The sequence below is a fragment of the Rhopalosiphum maidis genome, chromosome 2 (genome assembly GCF_003676215.2).
Source record: "Rhopalosiphum maidis isolate BTI-1 chromosome 2, ASM367621v3, whole genome shotgun sequence".
In the NCBI taxonomy this organism is placed as follows: Eukaryota; Metazoa; Arthropoda; class Insecta; order Hemiptera; family Aphididae; genus Rhopalosiphum; species Rhopalosiphum maidis.
The window spans coordinates 37,103,505-37,121,721 of record NC_040878.1 but is presented as its reverse complement, the minus strand read 5'-3'; the positions used below and the strand labels follow the sequence as shown (position 1 = coordinate 37,121,721).

Here is an 18,217-nt window from a genome sequence, read left to right as displayed (position 1 = left end):
GTCAATATTAAATTAATTGTTAATTTATAACATAGTATATACAATTATGTAAATAACTAACATATTACACCTTTTCCTATGATTTATACAAATATATTTACATTTATTACATTTATAGAAGAGATTATTGAAAAAAACTGAATGATATTTTATGACTTTTCACTTGTCATTATTATTCATTATTCATTTTCAGTTTTAATCAATTTGCTAAAATAATACATATAACAGTATTAAATTACAAATAATTTATTTAGGAGCACAGTAACACTTATTTATTTATTTATTGGGCATTTGTCTAACAATATCCATCCAAGATAACACTGATTCGTCCGGAGAAGGGGTGTTAAATTTGAACCCGCGGCTTCGCGTTTCGATCAATACATTACAGAGATAATTATTCATTAAGTTTAAACTTGATTTTGGGTATTTTCGTCCCAATGTTAAACTTAAACCTGAATCTGGTTTTTCTAAAGGTGATTTCCGCACCTTAGCTAATGATTTAGTACGGAATATTTTGTATTTTTTAATATAGCTACTTTTATTGTTTAGAGGTTGCTTAGAGTTAGTTTTATCTTCACATTTAATATTATTGAAACACCCATTTTTCACGTCAGAAAGAGGTAGTTTTGGTTCAATTTTATTAGTATTTTCAACAACTGAAAGTTTAGGTTCATCCGAAGATAATAATGATAAATGTTTACTTATATAATCTGATATGTTTTGGCATTCACCAGTCACTTGATTATTAAGATGTAGTTGTGACATTGAAGATGTAATATCTTGATCACAAGAATATAACTCATTGTCATCAAACATCAAATCATTCAAGCCAAATGGTGTTTGTAAATTAATCTTGTCTGATTTTTTCGTAAAATTTTTATTTTCCGATACATCTGCTTGTTGTAAGAGAAGATCTAATGATTGAAAAGACATTTTCGATCAAGTAATTAGTCTTCAATGCGGTACTATAGTGTTTTATGAAATATTATGTCTGTTGTCTCAAATTAAGTAATAATACCTATAGATATAAACAACCTGAAAAAATAAAAAAATTGTCTAAATTAACAATGAATTAACAACCATATTTCAGTATAACAACCAAGTAGTTAATTAAACTCAAATAGAATGACAATATCATATTGTGTTGATAGTTACATTGCTAAGCAATATCAAAGTATATTAATATAATGATATATAATCCTTATTAATAACAATAATACTTATTACATAGGTTACAAGCACAAAAATGTGAAAATATTTCTTGTCGATAACTTTTCTAATAAGGAATTTATGAATAAAATGATCAAAAATGTTGATAGAACTGTGTATCAAATATAAATGAATATAAAAAGAACATGTAAATTTGAGTATTTATACCAGTAAGAATAAATTTATTGAGTTTTGTATTTTGACAAAAAACAGTAAAACTATTTTGATTTTGAAGTTCATGCATAATATTATAATTACTATAAACATGGTAATATTATAAGTCTTATAATTATTACAAATTCAAGGACTCACTTACTTGCTGATAGTTTGAATTATTTTATTTACCAATAAAAATTAAATTAACCGTGGATTTAAACCCGTTAATATATCATCTAGCAGTAATAGTGTTCTAAAGTATATAAGCAAATAATATAAATATAACAACATTAGTAATTGTTTGACTTACCATAATACTGAACAGTGTTATTTATCAAAATTATTTCCTTGGGTTCTAACTGATGAAATAATGGTTAAAGATTACACTTAATATTTACTAAACATTTAATAAAAAAAATTAATAAAATCTAATACCAATGTAAATTTTAATAATAAAAAAAAGGAACTTTATTTTTGATGTACTCAAAAGTTAAAAAATAAAAATCACAATAACAACAACAAAGTATTGTTAATCTAATCCAAAACAAAACGATCGAGGTCATTTGTATAGTCTGTAACAGCTGCTATTTGAACATTTACAGTATTTATGTTTCTATTTTGTGATATATTACCGAAATGATAAGAATAACTGTTGATAACAAATTGATAATCATTATTTTTATGGAACCATTGCCCATTAGTAAAGTAATGTAATGAGAGTAGGGTACTAGGGCGTATGCCGTGTAGGAACATAATATGGTTGGTATTTTGGTAATGAAAACATATACGTGTAAAAAACAATAGTCGGTATTGTATTTTAAGTTACACGATTGTAAATTGTCTTTTATTCGGAATAAATAGAAAAATACTATGAATGAAACAAATATAGGTAGAACCCATAGATCAGAGGTGACGAACCTTTTTGAGGTCAAGTGCCAAATTTTACCAATTAAGATTTTGAACATTTTTTACGTACCCAAGGAAATTACATTTTCTAAGGATAAAAATAAAGTTATTGATTTATTATATATTATTTTATTAAGTAAGCACACCATTTTGTTGTAATAAAAATTTTTAAAATGTATATAATTTGTTTCTTTGAATTTCTTATAACAATTTTTTCACGTGCCATTGAAATTTGATCAATGCGCCACCTTCGGCACTAGGAGCGCCATTTGGGGGGGGGGGTGCAGGGTATATTTTGGCTCCCCTATTTTTTCCGAGCTATTTTGGCCTGGATTAAAATTTACAATGCGCCGACGGCGCACGGGCGATGGCTTATGGTCCTACGAATAAAAATAAAAATATATTATTAATTGTTATGAATACTATGTAATGCGTAGTTATAAAATATAAATATATAATATAATATTATTATGTATGTATATAGATAATAAATAATAATGCATAATATTTATTATTTTTAGATTCTTATTAGATTATAGCATGAACTATACGTTTATACGTTTATAATAATACTATATGATCAAAGCCTTTTTCAACTTTCCAGATAATGTTTTTTCGTTAGTAAGTATAAATGCGATATAATAAAATATAAATATAGGTATATATAAATATATAATAGGTACGTATCGGCGTATGTTGGTATTCCATTATACAATTATGCTTGTAATTTAAAATAATTCTATATTTCTAACATTTCTGTGATGTTGTTACAGACTACTTAAGGTTACACTTAGCATAGTGCTTAAATATTATATCTTCAATGGGTGACAAACGATTATCTAAGTGATTTAATGGTCATAGCGATAAAAAAAAAAGATGCTAATAAAATACATTTAGACGAAGCAGTAAATAGATTTTCTAAAATAAAAACTAAAAGGTATAAGCTTGAATAGCATAATTAATTTAAAATAACTAATGTACCTATTTTGTATGAAATATTATTTTATTATTTATTATAATATGTTAATAAATAAATATAATATATTAATTTTATTTGGAATAAATTACATTGATTAAATACTTTAAATTTATTTTACATATATATTTTTTTTCAAAATCATCAATACTTTTTCAAATAATGAGTGGTTCGTGATGATAAAATCACCTGGCGTAGTAATATATTAAAATAAATATAAATTATTCTATAATACATTTGTATTTTGTATATTAGCATTTTGTTTAAAAATTATTCGAATACATTTTATTGAGTTCGATTTCACGAGAATGGAAATCGTTAAAAAACAACAATCATATCTTAAATAACTGCATTATTGAACAAAAAAAAGGGGTGAGCGTGCTTGGCGAATTACTCTGTATAAATATACTATATATTGTGTGTAAATGTAATCGAGTGGAATGTGACAATCGCCTCAAACCAGTAAGTAAGTATCTTATGATTATTGTTGTTTTAAACTTGCCAAACAAAATATCTGAAATAGCGGAAACGTTGTGGCTGTACACCAAACATTTACCTATACGAGTTACGAGACACAATGAAAACTCGTTTCATTGGACCTTCGTCGCATCACTTATACGCACTCGTGGACGATGAATGCGAAAACGGTTTGATCTAAATTCGACTGGTGTCGCACGAAAATCTTACACCAGTATTGATGTTCATATTCCTCCACTACACTACACGTGCGACTCGTGCGAGCTACTGCGCGTAAAGAGTGTACTATTGCGTGCAGTGATGAAACCACAGTCGAAGAGACTGACGTCTATAAAATAGATTACTGCGCGTTACATATAGGTTTCAAGGTTTGATCGAGATTCTCAGAGCATAATACGTTTAATCACGAAAACACTATATTACTAGGTATATTATATTATACCTAAAATGGCCAGCTCTGTTCGTTGAATATATATTACATTTATTGCCAAAAGTTGTAAAAGCTCCGAAAGTTAGTGATGCGTGTGGGTGATGCGTGTATTGCATGTTGTGGGTTACGAGTCTATGAAATGTGCGATCATATATACTTGTAAAATACACACACGGCCTTGGTAAAATAGTCGCATGACAATATATTATTATAACGCGTATTATTATTGCGAGTGTCTAGTGTACGTGTAATATATTATTGTGCATTATCATCGCTTCGTATATATATTAAGTAATTTGTAGTCACATTTTCACAAAAAAATTCAATCATGTTACTTGTTAGATAATAACTGTAGTCTACTTATATTATAATAGCTGGGCGTTATGTAATAATACTCTAAAGACCCAATGACTGTGATTTCCCGCCCAAAATAAGACCACAGTTTTCATCTACTTCAGAGCGACCTTACACATCGTTGCGAATTGTTTGATGGAAAACTTAATTCAAAAATCTGTTCCACTCACCCAAATGTATTTTCATTCATTGAAAAAGAGATTCAACGTGAGACACGTCCAGAGCAAAGAAGCACTATCTAAATCAAGAAAAACAGTTGCATACCAATGGGAAACGAACAAAACAATGAAAAAATTGAACGACCGCCAATAGGCGCCAAATATCGAGTTTATAAGAAATTTACAATAATTGTTCATCGTAAACTCGTAAATATATACGTAAAAAATATAAAATATATATCAATAAATGTACTAATTTTTATAGTAAGAACCGATGATGAGCACTGAGCTGTAAGATATGGCAACCAAAAATGCGGTAAGTTACGAGTAATATCCTTCTGATTTTTAATTAATTTGTATTTTACAAATAATGTTATTTATTATCATTATCATAGATTATAATTTGAGTAATGAGTATGGTAGTGTTATATATAATATATGATAAAATAACTCAATAATCACTCGGGTAGTCGGGTAGTCGCGGGTCTCGTTCTAAAATGATTATTTTTTAATGTTCAGATTAGGAAGTAGGGTTTTGTGCTCAATTTGGGTTACACTGATCGTAAGAGTAACAGGGCTCACTTAAACTTAAATACCCAAATTATCTATATGTGTCTAAGGGTAAAATACATTTTCTTAGTTCTCTTTATTGTTTGATAGTTTAATACTGTAGTAGGCGTGGTAAATTATTTGAACGCTACGTGCGAAAATTACCTTTTTTAAGAACGGGCCATGAAAAATATATTAAACTTATTATATTCAATATTTAAAAAAAAAATTATCGTAATTTTATTGTATAATTAATGTATTAATATAAAATTTTTTAATTTTTCATGTGGCCTCAAAATCTTATCGTGTCTAATGGATTTTCTATCCTTGGTAGTTTACAAGTTATAAAAAAATAAGATTTACTCATCTGTATTATAATCAGAAAGGATGGAAATGCAATGTAATATTTGTACAAAAACAATAAACATTTCTTCTTCTTTAAATCACAAACGTTTTATTAACGTTAACATGATATTTAATAAAATTATAAAACACAATAATAATATTATAATTTATATGATTACATTTGTATTATAAAAGAAATATTGGCAGCACGAAGCAATTTCAAAGGTACTGTAAATTAATTTTTTTTATTTATAAATAACAAATTTAAAAATATTAAGTATACCTATGTATTACATACTAAAATATGCAACTAAACAAAAAAAAAGAATCAAGTCAAACAGATACTTTTAGTTCACTGAAAATAATTTAAAGAACGTTTGAATCTAGATTACATAGGTACAGGTTTTCAATGACGACGTAAAAATTTACTGTCAAGCCTATATATGATATGTATCGGTACTCTAAGCATAAATTATTAAATAATACACAATTTAATATTTATGAACTACTCGTATAGTTTTAAAATAGCAATATAGCATAATAAAAATACAATGAAATAATTAAATATAAACAATTGATAAGTACACAATTATTTTTGCATAATGGCATGTGCAACGCATGCAATAAAGAGTAGAAATATTTTTATTTTTTTTTTAAATATCAATTTATGATACATAATAATATGTATTATATCATAGTTTAATAAACTCACAATCGAAAGTAGGTACCTACCTATTTAATTTTGTCAATAGTATTTGCACGTATCGTTATTTGTTCACAGTACGGAAATGGTGCAGATTCGTTTTATAAATGTTGCGGAGCGTACTTTAAAAAAATCAGTTGACAATATCTACTCACTGGTTAAAAAACAAGAAAAATATTTTATAAACAGTATTGGCTTGTATCATATCGTATTTTCAATGAAAGTATACACCGCCTACATATAGTACAGACAGCAAGTATTATTGAAACACAAACATATAAGTATGGATCTTTCTGTGTACAGGAATTTAGCCGATTTAATATTGTGTTTATAGACATGTACGAAATTCGAAAGAAAAAATATCGAGTGTTTGTATTAGTGGATTATTCGCAAACTGTAGTGTGTGTGGCGTGTGCTAATAATGTAATAAATCCTATTCATTGCTCTCTCCGTCAACATATCATAATAAGACAAGTCCTAATTTAAAAAATTTCGTGACGGGTTTAACCTAACAATAATATATATATATATAATTATTATATATATATATATACATATACATGTACAATAGAATGTTCTCACTCTAGTGTTACTAAAAAAAAAAAAAAAATGATAAATATTATTTTTTATAACCTATTACGTAAACGATAAACCTAAGTATATACGGACACTCCTCATCGGCGATTTACGCGTATCGTCGAAGCGTCGCTCATTCTTATGTAACGTTCACTACTTCCTTCTGAAGTCAAAGTCGTTTTGCTGTTGTTGCTGTTGCTGTTGGAAGTTGGGTCGCTGCGACTGCAACACCACCGGTCGCCTCTGCTGCAACGGTATGTTGATCTCCTCGGACGAATGGAACACTTGGTTGGGCGACGGTTGTCGGGCGAACTGTTGCTGTTGCTGCTGCTGTTGCTGCAATTGTTGCTGTTGCAGTACGTGCACTGGGCGCGGGGTGGACAGAATGTGCTGTTGCGTGGGCTGGGGCTGTTGCTGCAGTTGAATACGCTGTCTGGGAACTGGGTTCTGTCTGAACTGTTGTGGTCTCTGCGACGGCGCCTCCTCGTCGTGGTCGTATTCCTCGCCCGCCTCGGAACTGCTACCCGGGTAGTACCTGTCACCGTATCTGAGCGTCACGTTCGGTCGGGAGTTGGCTTCCTCGGTGTTCACTGGCCTGTACAGGAAATCGTTGACGAAGTGGTACTGCGTCGACTGTTTGCAAATATTCTCGCTGCTCGGTGGCATGCAGATTAGATGTACCTGCGGATTAAATTATAATATAATATAATAGGTAATAAACGCAAATTTTTCTTCTTCGATTATTAGAGAAAAAATCGATTGTCGCTCACTGCGTAAGTTAAATAATATAGTTAAAAATAATTAATTTTATTATTACTAAATAATAATAAAATATAATAAAGGTGTTGAAATAATCGATTAGACTCGATTACAAGGGATAAAATTACGAGTTTTACTTGTCAAACGCGTTTAAAAGAATTCCGCTTATTTTAAGAAAAAGGCTACTAAAAATGGTAATAGTTAAATTGAAATTAACTTTGGGTCTTAATAGTATTTATTGTTCAATTCACCTGGTGGAAAACGAAACCTTCCGGACATATCCAAGAGTGTCTAGCGCCATCTTGACAGTAATGGAACACTTCACAGTCCAAACCATCGTCAGCATAATAACCGGTCTTTTTGTCACCGCAAGTGAATTTGGACTGGGGCAAAAGTTGGGTAAGACGGTCGGGTTCTTCTTTTTCTTCTTCTAATTCTTGGGCTTCTTCCTGTAATACAATATTGATTAAATGTAAGTAATTATATTTTTGGGCCATATATATATATATAGTGTTTGATAGGTACTAGTATATAGTATTTATAATATATTATTCAAATCAATCAACGTTAATAAAAACAATTAGTATTAAGATTAAAAGAGTTCCGGAAATAAAATGATACATGTTTGAATATCCAACACACAAAAGAACCAATATTGCCTATACTGAACGCCGTGTGATCCCGTAAACCTAGAATTAGTAATATAATAGTACTAATATAACATAGTCCTATAATATATTTTATATTGTATGGGAATAGTTCCTATATATTATTATTACTTATTAGGTACGACCATCGCTGGCAGTGAGAGTTATAAAATTTCTTATCGCTGGATTTATTCCTTAAATAATTAATAATCTATTACAGTTATTTAAATTATTTTTCAAACGATTGTGCATAGGTAATATGTATATAGTGTATACATACAAATAGGTACATTTATCATACAGCTATATGTATAATATTAAATATATCTTTTTAAATAAACAAATTTATGTTATAATAAGTTGTCATGGAATCAGCGTGTTACGTAAGCACATTTTATTTAAAAAATAATCGTTATAGCCCACATTACAATAGTATGTATTCGGGTATTATATTAACTCTTCGCCGTTTCACATTATTCAACACAAACACATACAATTATTTATTGCTGAACGAATTGCATTGTAATCAGTAGATAAAAAACACGTTGTTCAGTGATATATCATCGTAAACACGTTACAGTCGATAATAGTATATATATATATATATACTATATAGGTATATATTATCATTCGTGTTATTATTTTTGTTTAGACTGTTGATAACGTTATAATATAATATTGTAACACAGATTTAGGCACGGTGTCCATTGGAAATATGCCGGACTCGAGTGACATAATAACAGCGTCATAAAAAGTATTATATCATTAACAATATTTTCAGGAATGTCGATTTTCATCGCGGACACAATGGACGCATAGTAGTATTCAAACATCGATTCACTTTACGCTAGACTGGTTTATATCGATACAATAATAAAGGTACCTATATATTTCAAGTAAAAACGGTATTAAAATAGGTAGGACCACCGCGACCGCGGTTCGAATCCATCGAAACCTTCGCAGAGGATGTCTGTAATAAGCTACACTGCTATATTACCTACGTTTATAGCTGGAAAATAACGTGACGTGTGATAATAGACATTTTATCTAGAATATTATTACGTATTAAAAATAAAATATTATTAAAATAGTTTCCATATAAAATATTTGTTCACTGCTCACTAGTAAGCAGAACCATATGAATATAAAACGTGCGAAACTTACCGACAACGGTTGACTGGCCAGTGATTTGAACTGCGACGGCGTCGGAGGCTGTGGTCTTCTGATCGGAGTTTCGGTGGGCCTGTTAATGCGGATCGGCTGCAAGGTCTGTGGGGACGGCGACGGAGAAGCTCGGAATTGATTGAACTGCAAACGTCATGTTACAAAACACACGTTGGTTAAAAATACACTTACTAATTATTGCATAATATATAATTCGGACAAATCAATAATCGGAAGAATTTACGTCGTTGGTCGGACGGCGGTATATCATATTATATTTCATTAAAATTTAAAAGTAACTGCGTTTCGAAATCATGCCTGGTGCATTCAGAAACTTACGGGTCGACACGGGTCGATTGGTTAGACGCGTCGATGCCCTATATATAGTATGATGTACAAAATCTAACGAGCGCAACCTTGCGACTTACAGTTTTTCTACATCATTCGAAAGATTAAGCTAATTATTATGTGTACTATATAAATTACGAAGTAATTAAGTTCAACGCGCTGTGCTCAAAAACAAATTTGTCGAATAATAGTGACGGCACGCAAGGCCGCTGTTTTATATATACCTCGTCTAGCTGTGGCGCAGTAACTATAATTAAGCCACGGGTAATTGTGTGCGGTATAATAGCTGGTTAGATGCCACGTCGCGAAGTCTGAAAAGTCTTAAAAGGTATAAATATCGGTAACGTTAAGAGTAACATATCGTTAGTGGTGTTATACAAGTTATCCAAAAGTCTACTACATTTTCGTCCTACGAAATTACACGTTTCCCTTTATCGCCAAGTCAGGTATAACGCTTATATCCTCTCTTTTTCATCGAAATCAATCTTTTTAATTTTAAATTTCATCACAGTATAATAATTATGAAAAGCAATTATTTTATCTGTGTTAGTACCTATACTGTATTATTATAATGTCTGTGAATGTAATACTAATATTTACGCTAATGGCGTCACAGTATTATACAAACTTAATTATAAAATAATAAATATTAATTATATTATTCACAGTCACTTATTAACTTATAAATGTTTACATAATTTATAATTGTGATACTATAGTAAACATTGGATCGTAAGTATATTTTTACATAATATAACGAAATATATACTATTACACTATCGAATTTAAGTATAGATCGATGACGAGAGATAAAAATTGGGTTTATATACTGCTTATAGTAATCTGGTGGCGGTCGTTATCTTGTTTGATAGTAACGGATTACATGTCTATAGTGTCTATACCGGTATACCTCCGAGTTCTGTTTGCGGTATACAATTTATACAGGCATTATTCAGAATGATTCATCAATCATGTTCACCCCCATTTTTCATTTAATAATACATTTATTCATATCACGAGTTTTGTAATTTTCTAATATACTTTAAGAACATATTTTCAAATTATTGAAATGTTTTGTATTACTTATGGAAATTCTTGTAGCGATATAAAATTCTGTTTTTTAAATGAGAACCCCCTTTTTTCATTACTCGCCCGAATTTTGATTTTAATACTCCTATAAATGTCAACTTGTATATCAACAAAAATGTAACTACTTAGTAGTAAGTAAGCATAATAAGTATACTTATTATGACTGTAATCAGTCATATATGAATATGACGTGTCTATATACGGTACCTGTGGCGTCGGTTGCGGTCTGAACGGCAGCGGCGTGGGAGCGAGCACGTTGCGCTGGTGTGGTTCGTCGTCGTTGCGCTGTTCCTCGTCCTCCTGTTCTTCGTCCACCTGCGGCGGTACCGAACGGAATGCCTGCGGTGGCTGGTTACCCGCGATTCCCACGAATTTGGGCAATGGGGCGCCGGGCGCGTTGAATGGCCGGCCCGCTTGGAAGAACAGCGGTAACTGTTGCTGTTGCTGACGTTCGCCGCCGGCTGCGGTCGCGCACATGGCCTGCAGCACTAACGCGAAAGCTGCCGCGCACAATACTGGAGCGGTCTTCATATTCTAAAGAGATAAACAAAAAAGTAAAAAAACTATAAATTTGAGTAAAATAAAACGTAGACGACGATAATATCAACGCATAATTATTTATTTATATATACGATCTCCTCGACATCTTAATCGTGGTCAGTACTCAGTATACATAACAGCCGTATCCTGTAGCAGTGGTGCAGACTTATACGACTTAGGAATAATAATATTTTATACGAATACGAGGAGGCGATAACGCCTATTTCGCTTTATCCTTCCACCCGGACCAAGTTCCCCTACCCATCATATTGGTCTTGTCCTATTATACGAGTATAATAATTGTAAGTCATGGGTTGTTTAAGTCCATGGTTTAAATTACGCGAATTAAATACACGTTTAATATTGTCACGTGATGCTGTGTAGGATTATGAAGTTGAAAGTTAGAATCGATCTCATATTATGTTTAACGCCTCTTCCTTCCGTGCACGCGTTTGATCCGCTATGGTGACATATTACATAATTCAGTCGAGTATATCCGTACAACCCATGCATAGTATATTTTATTATATAATATTTATTATATATTGTATAACATAACTACTTATATATAGGACTGCAATAGCGACGTTGTAATTCAAAATCTTATAGAGTACCTACCTACCTTTAACAATTAAATACAACTACAAATAAACAAGTGAACGAAACCCGAAAATGTGTAGAGTATGATTCATAGTATTGAAATTATATTATGTTATTGTATTTTTAACTATTATAAAGTATATATAATATACATTTTTAATTATTTATGAATTACAATAAAATTAAGTAAAATATAAAACATACTCGGCTAACCCTTTTGGAAAAACAATCGTATTTCCATCACTGCACTCGTGTCTCGCGTATTCTAGCGGCAAACGTCTCGTTTGTTATTCGCATATTAAAACATGTACTATGGCACGCGAATATATTACCAGCACATAACAATTATGCGGCCGAATCACGTTCTGCACAAGCATCGCGGTACATAGGTAGCTTAAAGTAAAATTATTCAACAGATTATTTGCATGATGCACATAAATCTCACCAATCTGAGGAATACGTGGTCATAGCCATCTTTGCTATATTTTACATAATACTGGACGACAACATACCAAACGTGACTTGCCGGTTGAATTTTATGCACTGCGTGTCGTGCGCTTGTATGTTTTAGTAACGTTTTCCGATAAGCTTATTTTAATGTTACAAGATTATTCTGAACCCAAACATTCTACCGTGTCCCTGTATGTCCAAGTGTTTACAACAATGTAATGGTTATAACGAAAATATTTATTTTAATTTTAATATACATAGTAGGTATTTATATTCACCCTAGACGGAAGACACGAAGACACCCTAAAAGTAGTTAACTATAATATTATGAGGTAATTATCCACCGAATAAGCTATATCCTAATTTGTTTTGAATTTAAATCAGAATATTATAATATGTATCATTAAAATAGCAATGGATATATTAATTAAATTGTACAACATGATCATATCGGATCATGTAGAATTAAATTATATAATTTGTTTTCCCGATAGGTATACTAAGTCTTATATATTCCTAAAATCTTACCATTATATACAAGCATCTACATTTATTATATTTACACAAAACTCGTGTTATGAAATAACGGCTAGCAGACAACACACAGTATTGACGTTATCACAAAAACCGCATAAGTATCACGTGAACATTGTATTATAATTGTTCCGTTTTTCGTCCGGTAGGTAAATACACTTACAAATTTATAGAGAAAAATACAAACAGAAATGCGGTAGTGTGGTCTATGATGAATGAAGTTAATTGATGATTTGATTTTTTTTAATTTCGTAATCTTTGAAAATCGAAGCTAACGATGCGATTATTTCTATAATTGCTGTAGAATTCGACGACAATACTTAATCAAACGACGGATAACGTTTTCTCTCATTATATGCATATATTTATGATGCGAGCGATTTAGAGATCCCACGCGTGTATCCTATGGGAAAATAATGTAGCTATATCTATGTAAGACGCCTTTATTATAATAGTGACTGCATTACACGATATCTCGGATGTTTTATCTGAATGACGTTATTTTTGGTTTGTTTTCGTTAATCTTGATAACAATAACGTGCTTTCTCTGCTGCAGTGATTCGCTATGCCAAAAAATCGCTCATATGATCTAAGCGTGTAAATGCGACGACCGCGTCACACACATAATATGGTCGAAAATAATATTAAAAATATATACAATAATCAATAAACGCATGTATTTAATAGGTATATTATGAAATGCGGGGCGATCCATTTACCTTAGACACTCGTTATTTCAGAAAATACTGATTAAAATATTGTCGTTAAAAAGGGTTTTAAATTAAAACGATAATAAATAGTAAAAATATATTATTGTTTTTTAGAAAAATATCATTTTTAAAGACTTAAAATTATGTAAAAAAATGTTTTCCAAAACCTCAATAGTTTTTGAAATAATGAGAGGCTTACGTTGATTTCTACTAAGAAAAATCCTTTGCCATCCGACCGTCATCCCATTAGACCAACAGTAATATTATTAATGTAATGAAGTGTGATTCCGTTCTGCAGCGCGACGACAACAAATGCGAGCCGATCTGCGGTTAAAGTGTTTCAATTTCACTCGATGAGCAAATTTTTTTCATTTGATATTTTTGTGGGTCATCGTTAGGGCATGAGAAAACTGTTATATAATATAATTGATATCGACTATATGCATATAATATATATATATATGAGCAAACCCTATAGTCACGATCTATAACCATGTACTATATTAATACATTCATGATTCATGCATATACATGCAGGAGTCCCGATGATAGTATTTACGATACATCATGATCGTATATATTTCATCCGATGATGTGAAGTTTTGCAACCATCTTTGAAGACATAGGTAGATATAACTCAATCAGGCACTCACGAGCCTGTAAATGTGTACAGCAATCAATCAACACAGATACTGGTTAACATACATAATAAAGGTACTATAGGATACCTATTGCAGTGATGACATGTTTGTACATTGTACGGAAAAGAGAAAAAAATTGTAAAATTAATTGACTCTGAAAGAGAGAACGTCGGGACGAAAATCAACTGTCTTGTTCATATTGACGACATTTTATACACGTAATGCTTAACGATGCGCGTTGTATTTTCGTTCGATTGACGAAACCGATAGTTTGAAGTGTGATTTCTTAAATATATTCCATAATATAGATGTGAGATCTGAACAAATAGGCACATTATTTTTGTTGGCGCGACAGAAAGAAAACAATTTATTTGAAAAATCAATGGCATGTTGCAGTGAGAGTTTGTAAGAATGTGGTTTAAAATAAACAAATGATGCATACAATAATGTTTATTAATTGTTATTACAATATTTATGTGGAAAACCATTGGTTAGATTAGTCTGCTCTGTTTTCTTTTAAATTGTAAACATATATCAAGGTTGCGGTCATATATTTGTACTACGTTATTAGAGAAAGTGTTGCATTATATATTATATTCATTAAAAAATTTAAGAAAAATTATTTAATTACATCACACATAACATAATATCATAATATCATATTAGAACATGAATTCTTGTTTTTAGTTTACACCATTGAATGTGAATATATTATGTTACATAAACGAAATGAAAAAACTTGAAAACAAATAATATGCAATAAAAATCATGTTTTTAAACTCCAGTCAGTGAGATCAATTTCAGAAAAAGTTTTAAATAGATAAACACTGACTTTAACACTGATGCGTTTAAGCTATGTTAGCCGTCAGAAAACAATTAATGTAGATATTAATTATGTTATAAATTAGAACAAATTATTATTTTTTACTTAAAGTTAGATGTCTGTTTTTTGTATTCTTAAGTATTCATATCGATTAATGGTATGTTATAAAGTACAACATAGGTATAACTTACAAATAAAGTATTTGTATAATTGTCAATTTAAATAAAATTTAAATAACTAATAAGACTAAAATATCAAGTACCTATAAAATATACGAATTAAATTAAAAATTTTAAATATTTATACTATGATAATGCTTTAAGTAAATGTCAATTATACTTGTTAGTATCGTGCATGCATACTAATACCTACTTTAGGTAAAATAATTAAAAATAACACACCTTCATTATATATATAAAAAAAATGTTTTCCTAAATAAAATGTATAACATTTACTCCGATTAATACCAATAATTGATAAAATGTTTAACAAGTTCAACGATTTGAAAATAAGAAACCACAAAAACATGTTTATTTGATAAATCTCATCCGCGTATAATTATTGTAACTTTTAATCATTTTAAATCTTGTTTTATAACATATTATATTGTTTGCTTTCTTCATACACGTATATAATTGGTATTAGGTATTTTTTTTTTAGTTATTCTTTAGAAAAGTAGTGATACTTAAAATATTCATCTCAATATACAACAGAAATTAAATTATACTAATAAGATAGTTGAATTATAGGTACAATGGAGACTAATCTTTACTTAAAATATTTATGCAATTTATGCTGACTTATAAAAACTATTTAGCATAAATATATTATTTTGAACATTTGAGCAGTTAATCATATTAGTTTTTTTTCTCAACATTCATTTTTTTATTACACAATCTATTAATACATTTTTACAATAAGTGTAAATGTTATAAGACAATTTAGTGACTTTAATATAATATACACGAACGAAAAGACCTTCCAATGAAGGCACTTCGGCAAGGAATTTTTGAACTATGTCTTTCTCTTATTCATATTTGATAGGTACTACAAGAATGTATAGTAGGTATTCTGGTATATAGTTATCTGAAGAACTTATAAAAAGGTAATTTTTTAGAGACATATAACACATACCTTTACATAATTTTAAAATAAATAATATTATTGAAAAAAATAAAACATACTTAAATTTTCTTACATTTCTTTTTTTATTCCTTATCGATCAATAATTAATATGTTAATATTATTTATTATTATTTGTATCAATAAGTTCATACTTCCTATACATTGTCTTAGAAAAAATTAGAATACTTTAATAACGATGTAATTTTTAAATTGTATAAACAAATACTATGTATTCTCGAATAGTTTAGAATATTTCTATAGTTAGTTTGGCTAAGTAAGACATAAGACATAAGACATACGTAAGTATGACAGTAAGCACTTATAATCAATGTAATTATGAATTATTTTAATGAATTTGATATAGTTAACTCAAATATATTGGAGAAAATTTAAATTCGATTCTAAACCAGCGAAAAAAACATAGAATATGTATAGTTTATTTTTTTTTTCAAATTGTCAAATGCATAAACAATAGAATTTATAATAAATATACGTAACAGAAAAAAAATTTAAAAATAAAAATTTAAAATAAGGATAGTGAAGTGAGTTGAACATCCAAATTTTTTCACACGTAATACCAGATAAGACCAATCCTAAACAAAAGTTGATTCTTAAAACTAAATTACTTACGTGCCTAATATAGTAAATTATTATTTAAATTGTCTAATAATGTTAAAAATATGTAATACCTTTTCTTTTATAATGGACTAAAATTTTATTTTATATTCAAAACAATAATACAATACATTTATCATACGTGAATTAAATTAAATCGTTTGCTTATTTATTTGATAAAATTTTTGGAATTTTAAAAAAATTGTTATGATACTTGCACCGTATTTTTGGCGGACATGCGTCTAAAATAATATCGTAGTATTATAATATGTACCTATTACAGTAGTTGAGCCGTTTGAGCGTGATTCGGACACTGACCACAATATAAGACGTACATTGCATTTAATAATGTGCAGTACTTAAAATATTATTTTATTCCTAAGCATATACGACTGCGAAGTACGAACACGTTAAGTGTAAGTACATTGTAAGGAAAACATAGCATAGATGCAGGTACTCACGTTACGATTTCGGTCCGTGTTCTCGTGTTGCGGACAGGAAGACGACGGACTGTGGACTGACTGTCAAGAGCGATCTGGTTGAGTACGTTGGCAGACCGTTTCTGTCAAAATAATACGTCTTGCGCTCGTGTGGTTCCTTACTATAACCACCGTTTTACTTTCATCTGGACACCATTCTCTTTTTTCAGCCTCCCACTATATATTATAATGCATATTCGGCCGCGGCGATTATTTAATAACGATTATATTATCGGTAGAGGTATTTTTCATTATAATAATATTATTTATTATTATCGTATACATATACCATTGTACTATACTGTATTTACTATTTACGTTGGTGCACAGTGGTGGTGGAAATATCAAACATCAGTGTTAATATAGTTTATTAACATGTGCTACGTAAACTATAACTTATAAATATTAAAATAATAAAAAATAATTATTTATTATGAGTAGTATTATTATAACGAAAAATTAATGAAAGGTTTTACAACGGTATAGTATATAGTTCGTATGTGAATATTATATTGTGAACCGCCAGCGGCGTCTAGTATTGTCACATTATAATATAATATGATATGTAACATGTTGTGCTCGGACCTAATGTATTGGATTGGCTAACCACCTTAATGAGAGTATTTTGAAAACGAAACCGTTGTTTGGAAAAACAATCTATTCTATTTCATTATTAAAATATTATTTTATGCAATGCTTTATTTATTTTAAAGTTACAAACAATCGGCCTATATTTAATATCGATCATTAAATAATACATCATGGTACTAATTATACTTCTATTATTATATCATATAAATAATAATAACAATAATACCATGAACGTCCTTGACCTAGGCGTGCAGTTCTAGAAT

At 29.8% G+C, this 18,217-nt stretch overlaps 2 protein-coding genes across 2 annotated transcripts; both read right to left on the bottom strand.

Moving 5' to 3' along the window:
• Window positions 1-230: 230 nt before the first annotated feature.
• On the bottom strand, window positions 231-1,891 carry LOC113554129. The gene is made up of 2 exons (XM_026957836.1): window positions 1,676-1,891; window positions 231-1,035 (listed from the first exon to the last, which is right to left on the bottom strand). Exon 2 carries the CDS (start codon window positions 931-933, stop codon window positions 277-279), a length of 657 nt encoding a protein of 218 aa, XP_026813637.1. The 5' UTR covers window positions 934-1,035; window positions 1,676-1,891; the 3' UTR covers window positions 231-276.
• A 3,895-nt stretch (window positions 1,892-5,786) lies between these two features.
• On the bottom strand, window positions 5,787-17,479 carry LOC113554512 (RNA polymerase II degradation factor 1-like). Its single transcript, XM_026958394.1, has 5 exons — window positions 17,346-17,479; window positions 11,054-11,380; window positions 9,410-9,553; window positions 7,850-8,047; window positions 5,787-7,520 (listed from the first exon to the last, which is right to left on the bottom strand). Exons 2-5 carry the CDS (start codon window positions 11,375-11,377, stop codon window positions 6,993-6,995), a joined length of 1,194 nt encoding a protein of 397 aa, XP_026814195.1. The 5' UTR covers window positions 11,378-11,380; window positions 17,346-17,479; the 3' UTR covers window positions 5,787-6,992.
• Between the last annotated feature and the right edge of the window lie 738 nt (window positions 17,480-18,217).

Coding starts and splice junctions, on each gene's coding strand:
- LOC113554129 (XM_026957836.1), bottom strand. CDS start 933: ATGTCTTTTCAATCATTAGATCTTCTCTTACAACAAGCAGATGTATCG.
- LOC113554512 (XM_026958394.1), bottom strand. CDS start 11,377: ATGAAGACCGCTCCAGTATTGTGCGCGGCAGCTTTCGCGTTAGTGCTG. Junction 9,554..11,053: donor GACCGCAACCGACGCCACAG/GTACCGTATATA, acceptor TGACGTTTGCAG/TTCAATCAATTCCGAGCTTC. Junction 8,048..9,409: donor TGGCCAGTCAACCGTTGTCG/GTAAGTTTCGCA, acceptor ATTGTATTACAG/GAAGAAGCCCAAGAATTAGA.